Consider the following 17,789-nt stretch of genomic DNA (forward strand, 5'->3'; position numbering starts at 1 on the left):
GGGGACATTATTAGAGGATAGGGGATAATATTACAGGAGAAGGCCAGAACAGAAGCAATTACTACAGGATAGGGCCAGGATGGGGGATATTACTACAGGTTGGGGGCATTATTACAAGATGGCGTACAAAATAAGGGGCATTATTACAGGATGGGGGACATTAGTGCAGGATAGGTGCTAGGATGAAGGGCATAATTACAAGATGAGGCCCAGTATGTGGGATATTATAACATAACAGGGGAAATGATTACAGGAGTAGACCAGGACATGGGCCATTATTATATGTTGAGGCCAGGATGGAGGACATTGATGGGGAGAATTATTAGGATGGGACACAAAATGAGAGGCATTATTACAGGATGGGGGACATTAGTACATGATAGGTATCAGGATGAAGGACATTATCACAGGATGGGGCACAAGACGAGGGACACTATTACAGGATGCAAGACATTATTACAGGATAGGTGCCAGAACAGGGGAAAATGATACAGGATAGGGGACATTATTACAGGATAGGGGCCAGAACAGAAAACATTATTACTGGGGCCAGTAAATGTGGCCAACATGCTGGTGGGTACACTGCTCCAAATTTTGCACCTGGGGCCATGGGACTCTAGTTCTTCCATTGTATATAAGACAAACGTGGAATTCTCTGGAATAAGACATCGTATCAATGTATCACTTTATTACAGAAAGTTTATTCAACTTTCTATGATGTGCATTTTGAGGGCTTAGGAGGTTAGACAGATGCTCTTTAAGTGAAACTATATTCAAGGACTCGTAAAAAAAATGATATTTAGAGAATTGAATGGCATGTGAAGTCCATTATAGCAAGTACATTTATTTATAATCAATTATTTTGTTCATCATTATATTAAATTCCTAAACTTTAATGTTTTTATAAATTATTCTCTTGATAAGGAACGAACCATGCTAAAAATAGCTGGAGAACCCTGTCTCATTCTATATTTCATTTCTAAGGCTACGTTCACACTAGCGTTGTGCGCCGCTGCGTCGGCGACGCGACGCACAACGCACCGAAAAACGCGTGCAAACGCACGCAAAAACGCTGCGTTTTTCGACGCGTGCGTCGTTTTTTGACGAAAATCGGACGCAAGAAAAATGCAACTTGTTGCGTTTTCTTGGTCCGACGCTAGCGTCAAAAAAGACGCACGTGTCGGAAAACGCAACAAGCAAAAACGCATGCGTCCCCCATGTTAAACATAGGGGCGCATGACGCGTGCGTCGCCGCTGCGTCGCCCGACGCTAGCGCGACGCACACTAGCCGAACGCTAGTGTGAACGTAGCCTTAGGTACTTCTTCCGGCATCCACGAACTTCAAGGAATGGAATGCAGAAGACACTTTTAAGCACAAGCATTAACTATATCTATTCAGACTTAGTATTTGCCTTCAGGAGCTTGTCCCTTAAATAGAACTGATGGCAAAAAATAATATATTATCATGAAGATTATCATGACTAGCCTCAATATAAATTCTTAGTACCGTATATACTCGAGTATAAGCCGAGATTTTCAGCCCAAAATTTTGGGCTGAAAGTGCCCCTCTCGGCTTATACTCGAGTCAAGGTGGGTGGCAGGGTCGGCGGGTGAGGGCGCTGAGGTATACTTACCTAGTCCCAGCGATCCTCGCGCTGTCCCTGCCGTCCCACGGTCTTCTGTGCTGCAGTTCTTCCCCTCTTCAGCAGTCACGTGGGACCGCTCATTACAGAAATGAATAAGCGGCTCCACCTCCCATAGGGGCGGAGCCGCCTATTCATTCCTCTAATCAGCGGTGCCGGTGACCGCTGATAGAGAAAGAAGCTGCGGCACCGAAGACCAGGCAGAGGGACAGCGCGAGGATCGCCAGGACTAGGTAAGTATAGCATATTCACCTGTCCTCGTTCCAGCCGCCGAGCGTCGCTCCATCTTCCCGGCCGGCGCCTCCATCTTCCTGGCGTCTGCGCTCTGACTGTTCAGGTCAGAGGGCGCGATGACGCATATAGTGTGCGCGGCGCCCTCTGCCTGATCAGTCAGAACAGAGACGCCGGGAAGATGGAGGCGCCGGAACGAGACGCCGGGAGCTGCAATCAAGGGAGGTGAGTATGTGTTTTACTGTTGCCTTATTGTTTCGTTCCTGCATCTTCAAATAAATGTATTCACTTCAGCAAAATTTGAACTAGATGAGTGCAGTGTTTTTGACTTTCCTTATGTAATTGGGGGTCTCCGGATCCCGTTCACTAGCACCATCAAATCTTCACCCATTAGTCGAGTGCTAGCTATTTGTTGCTCCTTTGTCAGCAGCTAATCTGCCTTGGAAAAAAAAAGGATTAACCATGGATGTTCCAAAGGCCCAAACCTTCCCTTCCATGACATAATTTGTTAGGGTAGAGTTGGGAGGTCCCCATGCACATCATACAGTTAGCCACTTCCACCAAAGACCATTGGGCTCCCATGGCTTAATGGTTAAACCAATATTGATTTGATGTAGATTTCTCTTTTATTCAATTCCTTTGTATTTTTTTAATTGATAAAAATAAATATTCATAAAGTATAAATGTATACAGTAATCAGTGAAGATAAATGTTCCCATTACTGAGATAGGAGTCAGCAGTTGGTACTGATAAGATTCAATCTAGATAGGAGAAGGAGGACCTTTTCTTCTATCTCTTGCCTCCTTCCATCTACATAGAATCTTATCTATACTAACCGCCATCTCCTATCTCCATAATGGGAAAGTCTGTCCTCACTAAATACAGATTATAGCTCAAAATTGAGGATTTTGTTAATGACTGATCAATTCTGGCAGAGAAACAAGCAGATTTCTCTGATAAGATATATTACAAAGTTGCTGATTTTCATGTGTACTATTGATTTATTAAATAAAAATTAAAACAACAGTTACTCTTTAAGATGGTGGGTGTAACGAGAAAAAGTGTACAAAAATTCACTGGCTATGAATACTTTTTTAAAGGCACATATATACAGTTGTGCTCAAAAGTTTACATACCCCGGCAATTTTTGCTTCTTGGCCTTTTTTTCAGAGAATTTGAAACTTTTTCTCCACTCATGGTTAGAGGTTGGGTGAAGTCATTTATTGTCAAACTACAGTGTTTTCTCTTTCAGAAATAGAAATGATGGCTAAAGATCCATTTGGGGTATTTTGAACGCATTTGGGCTAACAATCTTTTCTGTCATTGTAACCATATGTCTTCTGTTGCCTGCATGTGTCTGTGTCATTGCAGGCTGCTGAGTGCTGTTCATTTCTTCTACTTCTCTGTCTCTCCTTGCTCTTTTCTACAGTAGATTTGGGGTAGAAATTATTTCAAGCTCCACATTTAGATAGCACATGGAAGTTATTTTTTGCATGTTCTCATTATAGCCAACAATGTTAAGTTGAGGGGTGTGGTTTAAAATATGGTAAGTATAGGCTACATGTGTAAAGCATGACTGACATTTTGTGCTCTAAAATATTTATTGGCCAACTAACACCAGGTCACTATAGAAAATGTTATTATTCAGGGGTGTAAATGTTACAGATACCATGGGTTATCTATTTTTGTTACATCTGTGCATCATTTCTATTTGTGCAGCTCATATTTGCTAACTGATGCATGCGTTTGCTGGTGTAAAGGTGCTTTTTTTATGCACGTGTCCCAGTGTTTGAAGCACAGCATGTGTTTCTCCTGAAGCCTCTCTTTGCAAAAGTAAATGCCAATGAATTTCTAATAACAATGTCTAATAGTGTGTAGATAACTAAAGCTCTTAAATTAAGAGACCACTACAAAATGTTCAGTTTGTGTGATTTTTCTCATTATAGGTATATTTTTGAGTGAAAGCTAAATTTTTCTATTATTCTATAAACTACTGACAACTAGTAATGAGCGAGTATACTCGTTGCTCAGATTTTCCCGAGCACGCTCGGGTGATCTCCGAGTATTTGTCAGTGCTCGGAGATTTAGTTTTCGAGTAACCCCCGGATAAGGCATGGAGGGTCCGAAAGGAGGGGTCCATGACTGGGCAGGTTGCAAGTGATGGATTTGTTTGGGGATTCGGGAAAAAGGCAGTGGGACGGCAGGGGTAAGCGGGGGGGGAAGGGGGTGAGAGAGAAGTAGTAGGGGATTGATTAAAGGGGAAGTGACACAGGGGAAGTGACTTAAGATGGGGGGAAAGAGGGGGCCACAGGGGGATAAAAAGGACGCAGGGAGGAGCCGTGATCCTCTTTCGCTCTCAGGATGGCCGGACATCAAGCTCTCCCACCCCGCAGGCACACCGAGCTCTCCCACCCCCTAGGCACATCTTACCAGGCATGGACGTCATCTCCAGGCTCCAGGCGGCTGCCAGCACTCACCCCCAGGATGGTTGGAAAGCATTGCGGAAGGTATCCTGGGGGTGGGCGATGGTGGTAGTAGCAGGGAGTCCTCGGTGCCGGCTGGGGGGGCAGGTCCGGGGTGCAAGAGTGAGGGCAGCTCAGGATCCTGCAGGAGGAGCGCGGGGGGTTCCACCGGTAATAGTCGCAGGAGGAGTGCACCGGTGAGCAGGCGTCGGGCGGCGGATGCTGCATGCTCTGCTGGGCAGGAAAGGCAGGGAGAATGGGGTCCAGAGCCGATGGGGGGGCGGAGGAGGGAGACCGCGAGACCCACCGCAGCGCAGCAGCAGCAGGGACAGGGATCACCAGGGAGGCTTCCGGCGGCAGTTCCAGCTGCAGAAGCGGCCGGGGGTGTGAGCATTCTCTCCGCAGCCAGGCAGGGGAGCCAGGACACATGGGCAGCACCATCTTGTTTCCGGGGTCCTTTTCAAAGGCCCCCGGGAAGCAGACTGCCCAATGAGGCGCCTGTAGAAAAAAATGCAAATTCCGGGGCCGTCCAGCCAGATGCCTGTGGGGGAAGAGGGGGGGAGGAGAACAACATGCAGCACTAGGCCCCCCGAAAGGCTGTCCATGGAGATGCCGGTAAGGGGGCAACAGCGCAGGGCAAGGAGCCCTTCGAGGGAGCGGGGCCAAGCGATATCAGAAGGCGACGGCCCAGGGCTGTAAGCACCCCCAGGCAGCCAGGGCCATGCATCGGGTTGCAGGGCCAGAGCCACCAGCAGAACACCCAGGGCAGAGCCAGGCAGGCGAATAGAACTAGTGACAGCGTGGCCACCACGTAATATAGCCACGGGAGCCAAGAAAGAGCGGGAGATGAGCGCGCTGAGGACGGACACTGGTCGCAAGGAACAAGATGGCCCTCATCCCTGGATGTGGACAGCGACGGCGAGGAGGATTCCAGGAGCACAGCGGCCAGGGGAGGATGATTCCCACGTGGCCTGGTAACTATGAATCCATGTTTGCTTCATATCCAGATGCAGGCCCATTGCAAGTGGATGGGGGGAGCCAGAGATCACAATGGGATAGTGTAGCCCCTATTTTAGGGTCCTTGGAGTCCACCGCTAGGAAAATGAGGGCCATGACAGCGAGCTCGGCAGACAGAATGGATCGGTTTGAGGGACGCGGGCCTGGGCATCAACTTGAACGAGCCCATACTTGCGGCCTGGTGACACTGGGGGTGGGGAAGATATAATCAGGGCCCCTGAGTCGGCGGAAGCCGGGGATGAGGAGAGCGGGCAGTTAGATGACACGGCGCGGGGGATATATATTTTTGTTTTACGGGTAACTTGGGTATCCACCTTAGGAAAAAGATGAAGGAAAAAATATGGAAGGACGAGTATGTGGACATCTTCTCGCTTTTGCCTGTAGAGAGGTTGAGCACAAAGTTAGGAAAGGAAGGAGGGAGGAAAGAAGAGGAGCGACCAATTATGGTGGCACATACGTTTACAAATTGGTGGCATGCCTTCACGATATTAGGTAGCGTCATTGGGGAAAAGGCACCAGAAAACTGCTCTCAATTGGACACCATTGGGGATGCTCACAAGTCGTATGGGGGACAAGCTTGGCTGCGGTATGACGAACAGTTTTGTCAGCGCAAGGCTATGCGACCATCTATGAGATGGGAGCAGAAAGATATTGGCCTGTGGCTTCAGGTTATGTCTCAGAATCACAGACATTGGATGCCCTTTCAGGGAGGGGCCGGTGGTGCCGGCCATACAGGATACAGCGCAGGAGCCCTGGCAGGGGGGAGCTTCCAAGGCCGGGGCTGGAATCAGAAACATGGGCTTTCCTGGCAATTCAATGAGGGACAGTGCAAATTCGGAACAGGCTGTAAATTTAGGCACACTTGCTCCAATTGTAACGGATCGGCACATGGGGCCAATATGTGTCCTAGGAAGTATGGTGGTAAGGTGGGAGGAGCCGGTCATGGTCAAGGGACAAACATCAGTCAAGCTACACGCGATGCTTCCTTATCTAAGTATATACCCAGATAGGAAAAAAGCGGACTTATTAAGCAAAGGTTTCAAGGACAGGTTTTCTATCCTTCCCCAGCGTGCCAAATGTCACGGAAGCTGAAGAATCTCAGTTCGGCCTATCAATACCCCGCAGTTGTAAAACAGAAATTTGAGAAAGAGGTGCTGATGGGCCGAATGGCGGGTCCGTTTAGTTTCCCACCCATATCGGGCTTGGTGGTTTCTCCATTGAGCATTGTACCAAAGAAGGAACCGAACAAGTTCCAAATGATACATCACCTGTCATATCCTCGTGGTCCGTCAATGACGGCATCGATCCGGAGTTATGTGCGGTGCTATACGCATCATTTGACCTGGCGTTAGATTGGGTAAGAAAATGTGGAAGGGGGCGCTGATGGCAAAAACTGATGTGGAGTCTGCCTTTCGGTTACTGCCAGTACAACCGGATAGTCAGCGGTTGCTCGGGTGCTATTGGGAGGGAAAGCATTTCATAGACAGGTGTTTGCCAATGGGATGCTCATTGTCGTGTTCGTTGTTCGAAGCCCTTAGCACATTCCTGGAGTGGGTAGTGAAAGATATCACAGGATTGGGATGGTTGATCCACTACCTCGATGATTTTTGGTGCGTAGGTCCTGCACAATCAAAGGTGTGCGATACCATGTTAAAAAGTTTGCAAGGGGTTGCTAAGGAGTTGGGGGTGCCATTGGCTCCCGAAAAAACTGTCGGCCCAACGTCGTGTATCTCCTTTCTGGGAATCATAATCGACACTATACGGCAGGAGTGTCGTCTCCCGGGAGAGAAGGTGGCAACCCTGAAATCTGAAATAGGCAGGGCTAGGAGAGTTAAAAAACTGAAGCTGCGGGAGGTGCAGTCCTTGCTGGGGAGTTTAAATTTCGCATGTCGAGAAATGCCGATGGGTAGGATATTCACGAGGATATTGGCGGTGGCAACGGCCGGCGTAAAATCGCTGCATCATTATGTGCGATTGACGGCGGATAACAAAGCAGATCTGGCGGTTTGGGACACATTCTTAGAAAAGTACAATGGGCTTTCCCTGTTGATGGAAGGGGGATGTTGTAATTTGGATACTGAATTATACATGGATACAGCAGGCATAGTTTTGGAGCTTACTGTCAGGGGCAGTGGTGCACGGCAGCATGGCCAGAGGAGTGGGTGCGCTCAGGGCTGATAAAGAACATTGCACTACTGGAAATTTTCCCAATCCTGGTGGCGGTAACACTATGGGGAGATCGGCTGAAGAACCGAAAAGTTAGGTTTAAGTGCGATAACATGGTAGTGGTCATGGCCATAAATAACATCACCGCGTCTTCGCCGCCAGTAATTAGAGTGTTGAGGCAGCTGGTGTTGGAATGCTTAGTTATCAATGCTCATATTATAGCATCTCATGTTCCAGGAGAATTTAACTCGGTCGCTGATGCGCTTTCTCATTTTCAGTGGCAGCGGTTTTGGGCGTTGGCCCCCGAGCGGAAGAAGAGGGCTTACCCTGCCCTCCCGGACTATGGAACGTGGCATCAGGGCTGCCGAACCGCTGATCAAGTCATCCGTAACAAGTAGCATGTGGGCGGCGTACGGATGGTCATGGAGGCAGTGGGAACAATGGCTAGGCCGAGGGAGCGAGGACTTGTCAGAAGAGGAACAGATAGGGGTGTTATTGATGGGAATTAGGCGGGCCGCAGATGATAGTTGGTCAGCGGCTAAAATGAGTCAACTAATTGCAGGATTAGCATTTAGGTTTAAACTAAGGAACAGAACTGATTTGACAAAGAGTTTTTTAGTCAGACAGGCCATAAAAGGTTACCGTAAGGGAAAGGTTAGAAAGGACAGCAGGCGGCCGGTGTCATTCGGCATGTTAGAAGAAACAGGAGGGCAGTTAGAGGTGGTGTGCAGGACACAATTTGAGGTTGGCCTGTTTAGGTTGGCTTTTTCACTTACATTCTTTGGAGCTATGAGGATAGGGGAACTAGTAGCACCAGGCAAGGCGATAGCGGGGGACATTCTAGCCGAAGACATTATGAAGACAAAAGGGGGGTTGGAATTTTGGATTAGGAGATCAAAGACGGACCAAAGAGGAAAAGGAAAAAGGGTGTTATTGGGAAAAATAAGCAGTTCTATATCATGTGTCCATGGAAATGTTTCGGGATATTCTCGGCAGCCAAGCCTAAACAGGGGGGACCGCTGCTATGTCACGAGGATGGGTCATTTTTGTCCAGGTATCAATTTATTAAAGTATTACGGACCTAAGTGGTAAGGGCAGGAGTGGATCCTGGCAGATACACAGGCCATTCCTTTCGGATCGGTCGGCAACGGAGGCCGCGGTGGGCGGGCTGAGCCCTGAAACAGTAAAGCGAATTGGCCGGTGGGAGTCGCGACGTTACAGGTCTTACGTACGACCTCAAGGTTATGAGGCAGCGATCCCCACCAGAGTTGGTACATCACACTAATTTCTTTTGGTTTGTTACACGACAAGTCCCGATCGTCATTTTGATCTTAGGACATTCATACGTTTACTGGGGAGCACAGCGAGCTGACAGACGGATGGGCGGGAGACAGTTAGGTATTGCAAGAAATAGGGTGGTGATTAGGTGGTTGGGATATCGGGGTTTAACATGGGGCCGGGTACTGCACGAGTTTTACCGGGCAGTATACCTCTACGGGGTCCCAGATATATTAGTATTACATGCAGGGGGTAATGACTTGGGGTTTAGCTCGGGAAAAGGGCTGAGTGCCAAAATCAGAAGGGATGCAAGACAGCTTGGATTAGCATGTCCAAACATGAGGCTAGTGTGGTCTGACATGGTACCTAGAAGAAAGTGGCGAGGGGCACGGTTAGTGGGAAAGATTAACAAAGCCCGGGTAAAAGTTAACAAAGAGGTATCTAAGTTTGTGTCACGGAACGGAGGGGTGACGGTACGTCACGCAGGCTTGGATTCTACAGAGCGAGATTGCTGGGTAGGGGACACGGTGCATTTGAACACCGCGGGGACTGACTTATGGATTGAGGGCTTGCTTGAGGGGATATGGATGGCCACAGCAGGGTTGGTTGGTGGGGTCTCTAGCACTTGAAGGGGGGGTCAAGTGCTCTCGGTGTGGCGTTGGTGGGTCCGCAAAGCTGGCAAAAAAGTTCAGTAAAGGGGGGATTGTTGCATTGCGGGACCCCCCCCTACCTTGGATAGTTACTTTGTTGGTGGTCTGGTGATACTTGGGTGATACCCGACGAGGCAGGTTGGGGTCACGTTATCGTGGGATCCGGAGGGCCACCTGATGTTGGAGGTCAGGTGCACTGTACCGATGGGTGGGTACCCGACGATGGAAGTCGGGTACAGGTTAACGGTGTGGAGGCAACCTCTTCCCTCAACTCATGGTGCTTCCGAGCTTGGAGAAAAACGCGGCTTGAAGTAAGGCTGAAATGGAAGAGGCAGTGCCGATGGTATAATCACCAGACCAGGATCGGGTTAGCTTCGAGGGCCTCACCAAGGGTCTTTTTATTATTATCAATAATAAATTGGCTGCTGTGGCCATTATTATCCAAAATACTTGTGTGGTGTGGTTATTCAAGAAAGCTGGGGGGAGTCACGGGGAGTCAACCTTGCCAAGGTCATGGCCTCAGCTGTATGACTTATGGCTGCTAGACAGGCTGAATACATGTGAGGAATGCCTGTTTGTTAGGGAATTCCCACATATATTCAGACAGTCCAGCAGCCATAAATCATGCAGCTGAGGCCATGAAAACTAAATCTCCGGAGCACTAACAAATACTCAGAGATCACCCGAGCGTGCTCGGGATAACCCAAGCAACGAGTCTACTTGCTTGGCACTACTGACAACATGTCGCTGAATTTCCAAGCAATAAATTTTGTATTTTTTTTCTAAAAAGGAGAAATGGTCAAAATTACAAAAAAAACAACGCTTTCAGACCTCAAATAATGCAAAGAAATCAAGTTCATAATCATTTAGAAACAACAATAATAATGTTTTAACTCAGGAAAAGTTCAGAAATCAATATTTTGTGGAATAACCATGATTTTTAATCACAGCTTTCATGCGTCTTGGCATGCTTTCCACCAAACTTTCACACTGCTCCTGGTACAAAAATTTAAGCAGTTTTTTTTTTATAGCTTGTGGCTATTCATCATCTTCTTGATTACATTCCAGAGATTTTCAATGGGGTTCAGGTCTGGAAATTGTGCTGCCCATGACAGGGTTTTGATGTGGTGGTCTCTTAATTTTTCCCAGAGCTGTATATGTAATTTAGGAATTATTCAAACTCAAAGTGAATATGATGCAGAGAACGTCCAGTGCTTACTGTCTCATTAATTAAATGGCATATACACATATTTACTAGTAATCAGTACTAGTATACAGTGCATGTACATATACTTGGGAAATTGGACAACACTGGGAGTTATAGCGTTTTCTAGCGGCCATTTCCGGAATTGGATGGACTGGCGGGGGTATTCCCCCTTTCTCTTCCATGGATTCTTGCCACTGTGAACTGGCTTCAGGATATCAGTGGACCTTTATGGACTATGTGTTCTATTATGGGGGGGTTGGCGACCTCCATTTTTGATGGATAAATATGTTATGGGCCTGTACCATCGCCCCTATTTTGTATTATGTCATATTTTTGAAATATTTTTGTATAATCATAAATGGGTCTTATTTATGGTTTATTGGGTCTGGGACATTTGGGTGGTATCCCTCTTTCTTTTCTCGTTATATTTTCAGGTATAATTATTATTTACAGGTTTTTGTTTGATTTGTGTATTTAGCATTTCTTGTTTAACTAAATGTTTTTCCTTTCAGTATTATTATTTTCTTTCCAAATGGGTCTGTATTTTTGGACACATTTTTGACTATACCTCCTTCTTTTTCTTTCTTTTCTCCTTACACGCTCACATACATAGCTGCATTCTCGCTATATACCTCTGGCTGCCCCTGAAGATTTCTTCTCCTTGTTCCTATGCGGACCGCCGGCTGTTTTCTCGGCGCGTGCACATTGGAACAGTGTGGGCAGAGACATCTGCCCACTTTTGACATCCCCTACTGTTTGCGCAAGTGCAACTATACCTGTCCTTTGACCCTCCCTCATGACCAGTTCCGGTCTTCGTGTTTCCGGTCCGGGACAGGCCACACACCGGTGCTCACTTACGGCCGCTCTATTTGATATATAAGGACGCAGGCTTTTTATGGTAAGTCACTACCCCTGACGAAGCGGTCTTGGGAACCGCGATACGCGTTGGGTTCTCCCACCTCCTGGTCCTGGTTCGCACACTGGTTGCCGGGGTTACCCTCCCTATTTTAGGTGATCATTGGGTAACTTTATGCATGCTGCTGGGGTGATATGTTCATCTGGGTCTTTGTGGCTGCGGCCCTAACCATGGGCAGTGGACATGATTTGTTCATCTTGTATTAGGGGCTAAGGCCCTGTTATTGGTAGATCTTTGTCCATGTGCTAGTTATGTATTTGGCCTGGCCTTGATCCGTATCCCTGCATTAGGTTTGAGTATATGGTCTATATATATATTTTCACAAGATCATTCCCAGCCGTATTTTGCATTTGTATATTTGTATATCACTAGAGGTGTGATCACAACCAAATGAATGGACCTCACCATGGTACAATATAAAATCACATTTATTGAAATAATTAAAAACAACATATATCAATAACAAACAAGGGTACTGGAACCACAGAAAAAAGGGACTTTTTCTACCATAGGTAACCCACAAAAATAGTATGGACTGTCACAGTGAATAGGAATGATATCTCACAGGGATGACATGCCTGTATATACTATGTGGTGCACATGCCCTTATAGAACACATCATGACGGCACTAGAACATACGATATTCGACCATACATCACATGCTCCTCAAAGGGTGTAACTTATTATGCTGAGTGCCCGTGCGGCAAAATTTATATAGGTATGACCAGCCGTGAATTAAAAACCAGAGTACGCGAACATTGCTTAGACATCGATAAAGCAAAAACAGCCCTTGACGGTGCCACATTGAAAACCCTCCCTAGGCACTTTCAGAGACATCATCAGTGCAACTCTAGATTACTGTCCGTTAAGGGTATTGATCTGTTGGATTTGGGAACCAGGGGGGGAGATATTGGCCAGAGGCTGGCTAAAAAAGAATGCCAGTGGATTTACAGATTGGGTACGGTTGTACCACAAGGCCTAAATGAGAGCTTTGGCTTTAGTGCATTTTTGTAACATTATTTCTGAATATGTAGGTAGTAGTGTGGTAGGGGGTTATATACTTGGATAGGTTATCCACCTATGATAACTCTCTTTTTTAGGTTGTGTTGTATGTTGGCATTTTATTCACGTGTTTTTATTATATATATGTTTTAGTCACTGTATCCATTATTTGGGAGGATCATCGGGGCATCCTTATCCATGGCAGGAGGAAGTGTGACTGCACTATATTACCAAGTGAAGAATTATCACGACGAAGTGGCTGCTATACGAAAAAAATTGAGATATCCAAGCAACATACAGCAATGCTATATTCTCAACATGCTATAGTAGGAGAAGATGAAACTTAGTTTTTTAATTGAACTCTTTTCCATAATGATGTTTTTGTCCTTGGATTGTCCTGTGCTGCTGGTGAGGGAGGGGGGGCTTCGTGACCACTCTTGTATTGTTTTACTGTCTTTAGTGCCTTGATGAATCATGCTGGTGTTTATGTATAAGTGTGGGCATATACTAAATATTATATAGTTGTCAAAAAATTTTTTATTACATTTCAGTGTTATGCACTGGCACTTTATTTATCGTATATTATATGTATTGTGTAGCCTGACGGGCCTTTTATGTCACAAATCTAGCTTAGTAATATGGACATCTGTGCATGATAGCACAGTGTCATACCTCACTTATTAAACAGGGGTTTGTAGGTCCCCATAGTGGAGATTGTTATTTGTTCTCCTTGAGTATATATTTGGTGAGCTTTATATTCACGAGTATCTACGCAAAATTAACAGTTAGATACTCTTTACATTAGACACACATACTTACACTTTACACACATTCACATCACAGTCACCAAAGTATGCCACACTCTTTACACTCGTACCTGGCACTCTAGTATTGTACATATCTTCCATTTCCCCTTCTTCTTTAGAGCAGTGAGCGGTGCGCTTGCGCTGATCACGGACGTGTGGGGAACGGCGATCGGTTACTAGGGGAACGAGGATGCAGAGTCGTTTCCACCAATGACCTGCCGCTTCCAACCCCATGACCGGGATCTGATTCCCCATTGGTTACATGGTCCGACAGATCCGCGCAAGCGCCGATATGCTCTCCGTACAAGGAGTTATTAGGCATATCCGGTAGACTGCGGTGCAGCACATCCTGTTTTCGTACAGCGGCGCATATGGACACACGCTCATGGTTTACATAGCGGTCACAATATCACACCTGACCTTAGTATTTATTAGCTCCAGAATCCAATCACGTCTTCTGCCACTATACTTAAGCCGGCAAACCCCCTGCCCTGACACGCCTCCTGAAGAAGCGGTGTGAAACACGCGTCGGGGCAGAGGGACGCCGAGGTTTACCCCACATTTGGTCAACTGTCAGGTACATTTTTATCCTCTTTCGGTTGTTTATGCCTTTTGTTGGGGGTGCATGGCTCATCTAGGAAACAAGGTATACTAGCGTTTAGCTATCCAGTTTCACTTACTATTATAGCCAGGTGGGCATGTGCACCACATAGTATATACAGGCATGTCATCCCTGTGAGATATCATTCCTATTCACTGTGACAGTCCATACTATGTTTGCGGGTTACCTATGGTAGAAAAAGTCCCTTTTTTCTGTGGTTCCAGTACCCTTGTTTGTTCTTGATATATGTTGTTTTTAATTATTTCAATAAATGTGATTTTATATTGTACCATGGTGAGGTCCATTCATTTGGTTGTGATCACACCTCTAGTGATATAGTTTATGTGTATGGTACAGTGTCCCCCTGTTATGAGGGACATTTAATAATACTATAGAGCAAATTTTGTGAATACATTTGTATATTTGTGTCTGGCGCCATGTGTGTTATTCATTTCATTGATGTGATATCATTTCGGACAGACCTTATGGGGGAGTTGTTTGGTGTATTGTTTTTAACTGTTTTTAATTAATTTTGTTACCAATAAAGCTGTTCTTTTTTCATATACTTGATTGGTGGTGTGCAGATTATATTGTGGCTCCTTTTCTTCTTGTGTAGTATACAGTGCATGACTATACATTCAATGGTATATTACTGTACTTATCATAAACAGTACTCATTTAGGTGAGGAATATGTAGCATGTATATTTATTGTAATTTTCAAAAAAAAAATGCAAAAATATATTAAAGAGAATCGGTCAGTAAGATCAACTCCCACCCCCAAATTTCATATATGGACATTCAGGTCTTTGAGAGCTAAATCCATTGACACATTTATATCTTCTATCTGTTGCTACATTCCCAAGAAATCAATGTTTAAATTGATATGCAAATTAGGTGCCCTGTGCAAGACAGAGCACTTCCTGAGTTTCTGCCTCCTAAGCCTGTTTTCTCACCCAGCACCAGCCTCTTTAGCTTTGATTGATAGCTCACTGTTTATGTCAGGTGACAGTCAAGGAAATCAGTCAGTGAGCTATCAATCAAGCTAAAGAGGCTAATGCTGGGCGGCAAAGTAATATTGAGAGGCAGAGGCTCCAGAAGTACTCTTTCACACCCACAGCACTTAGTTACTCATTTGCATATGAATTAAAACTCTAATTGTCTAAGAATGCAGCAACAGATCAAGTTATAAAGGTATCGATGATTTTCGCTTTCAAAGATCTCTATGCCCATACATGTGGTTTGTGGGGTTGAGTTTACTGACAAATTCCCTTGAATAAATATTGATAAAAAATAATTTCAGCGATTCTCGTTACATAAAAGGAATGAAATCTAGTTTCATTAACATGGCAGGCATAAAGTGTCAGTTGTAAATGGATACTAATGAAGAAAGAGACAAACTAAAAATACAACTTCCTATCTATCCGGCTGCCTCTCATATCTTGCAGATGCAATGGTGTGCTTTAAATATACTTACATTTTTGTTCTTTTAAAGTAGTAAAGTTAAGCTCTTATGCCAACAGTAAAAGAGTCCTGATAGTTATGTATTATTGAATTGTTCGTAGATAGTCTATGAACACTTTGCCCTCACTATTAATATGTCATAGAGTGGAGCATTATTTGTAAAAGTAAAGGCACATAGAGATACATTATTGATCTTCTGATTTTCCATGAGCGCTGTATAATGAATCATTACTACACAGATCTATAATAAAGTCGTGTGCATGAGGCCTATACTGATATAAAGCAGCAACACTATAATCTTCCAACTGACATCCCAACTTTGTTATTAACAGGCCAGGGAGTATCTAGTCAAAGTGAAGATCATAGGCAAGTGACGATAAAGTAAAAAAATGTAATTCTTTTCAGAGAGCCATTAAATCATTTCATCTGTATACAACTTATAAAGTCTACGGTATATCTATTCTCCTAACTAATACAATGTATTAATCAGAATTACTAATAAGTACTGTAAGTGTAACTGACTGTGGATGATCTTGTAATTAAGGGTATGTTTCAAGAGTTCTGTTCCAGTAGCAGACACTCAAGAAAGTATGAAATACTTACAGCAATATTAATTTACAGAAGGGATTATCTGACTTATGCTTAGACTTTTACTGAAACCTAATATGGCCTTACAGATAAAGTAAAAATAGAAGGATCTCAAGTGCTTGACCATGTCATCTGTTACCAAGAAACAGGATATAAACCCCTATTCTGGGGATTTCACTCACACTTCAGAATATCAGAACCTGTAGCACCTTGATGTCGATGTACGTATTAGAAACACTTTGACATGGCATCAAGCAGATTTATTTTAGGAGGGAGATCTGAATCAGTACTTACTTGCTTCTTTGGCTTTATCTGAGTAGGTTGTAGTCAGATCTTCATCTACAGGGTGTGCCACTGGTCCTATCATGGGGATAAGATGTCGCTCAGCTCGGATGCTTTTTGTGGCATGGGGCAGGAGCATCGATTCAGGTGAAGTTGAAGTGATATTGGATATCTGCTCTGGCTCCTCAACTGGCAGGAAGCCCTCCACATCTGAGAAGGGGGTTTCAGCTCTACTGCCATCAGGCTGGTATACTATTTCTCTTTTGGCGACTCCACTTGTCAACTGTGAAACACCTTCTGTAACACCACCAGGACCACTTTCATAACCACTCATCTCAGATAAAGATTGCTGCTCGTTTTCGGTTTTGCTGCTGCTCCCAGGTGGAGATCTTGGACTCTTCTTACGTGCCCTGCGGTGTTTCTCTGGGAGTGCCTGCTGTGGGTTAAGATGTTGTTGGGCACTCTGGAGATGCCCAGAGGATGCTTGAATGTCAGCGTCACTATCTGTTTCTCCGTAATATGCCTCACTATCTGGAGGAGAGGTAATGCTCTCCAAGTGCAGCAGTCGAGGTTGACCAGATGTCTTTGAGATTGATGGAGATGCAGACCAGAAGCTGGGAGGGTCTGGGCTTCTAATAGAGTTTGGGCTGCTAGGTGAAGGAAGCACTCTCTGTGTCCGAGGTGTCTGAGTTCCAGCTGCTGTCCTGTAAGGGATAAAAATCAGAGTCAGATTACACCCAGCCAGCTCTTGGTTGGGAGGAGTGCACAGAAGAGGAGACAGCTCCAGCAATAGTAGTATGAACTAGCTCCAGGACACAAGAGATACAAACCATTCTAGCTGCGTAATTTTTATCTCAATACGTCTTTTTTCCCCAGGGAAGCAGACATTACCAACAGTGCGCTCCAATGGGGATGACCCATCACTTTAGAATAGGTCATCCTTACATGGCAGTCAGTTGGTCAGCATTTTGCATCCTTATTTGCAAACAAAAGCTGGGATTGCGTCCGAAATATTAAAGAGGTACAAATCTTTCTATTATGCTTTCACCCTTTTTATGTTTCACACCTACATTTGGCTTGCCGATACTGATGCATATTAATAACCAAAATTTGGTTGTGTGAAAGTCGTCTACAGTGGTAGTCTCTGTGAGGCTACGTTTCCACTAGAGTTTTGCTGAGGTTTTGACTCTGCAGAATTTCTGCACTATTTTTGCACCTATTATTTAAATTGGGTTACTTGTGGTTCTTATTTGTGTTTTGTATGAATTTTTTTAACATGCGTTAGTATCACATTTTTGACACTGCAGTTTTTGTCTCTTGTTGGTATGTCAAGCTTTGGTTTTGATACTTCTTAGTATTTTACTTTGACAAAACTTTATTGATATACTTACATGCATTTTGATAAATTTCCACCACGGAAACGCACTAAAATGTATGTGCATTTTTTACCTGTGGAAATTCCGCACCTAATGCAAGT

General features: G+C 44.9%; 1 protein-coding gene across 1 annotated transcript in view; it reads right to left on the reverse strand.

Annotated features, from left to right (window-relative positions):
• SYNPO2L (synaptopodin 2 like) overlaps positions 1-17,789 on the reverse strand; it is a 193,113-nt gene that overhangs the window by 62,555 nt on the left and 112,769 nt on the right. The window contains exon 3 of the mRNA XM_069753242.1: positions 16,325-17,016. Within this exon, the coding sequence (XP_069609343.1) occupies positions 16,325-17,016 (692 nt within the window). The remainder of the gene's footprint in view (positions 1-16,324; positions 17,017-17,789) is intronic.

The sequence above is a fragment of the Ranitomeya imitator genome, chromosome 2 (genome assembly GCF_032444005.1).
Source record: "Ranitomeya imitator isolate aRanImi1 chromosome 2, aRanImi1.pri, whole genome shotgun sequence".
Taxonomy (NCBI): Eukaryota; Metazoa; Chordata; class Amphibia; order Anura; family Dendrobatidae; genus Ranitomeya; species Ranitomeya imitator.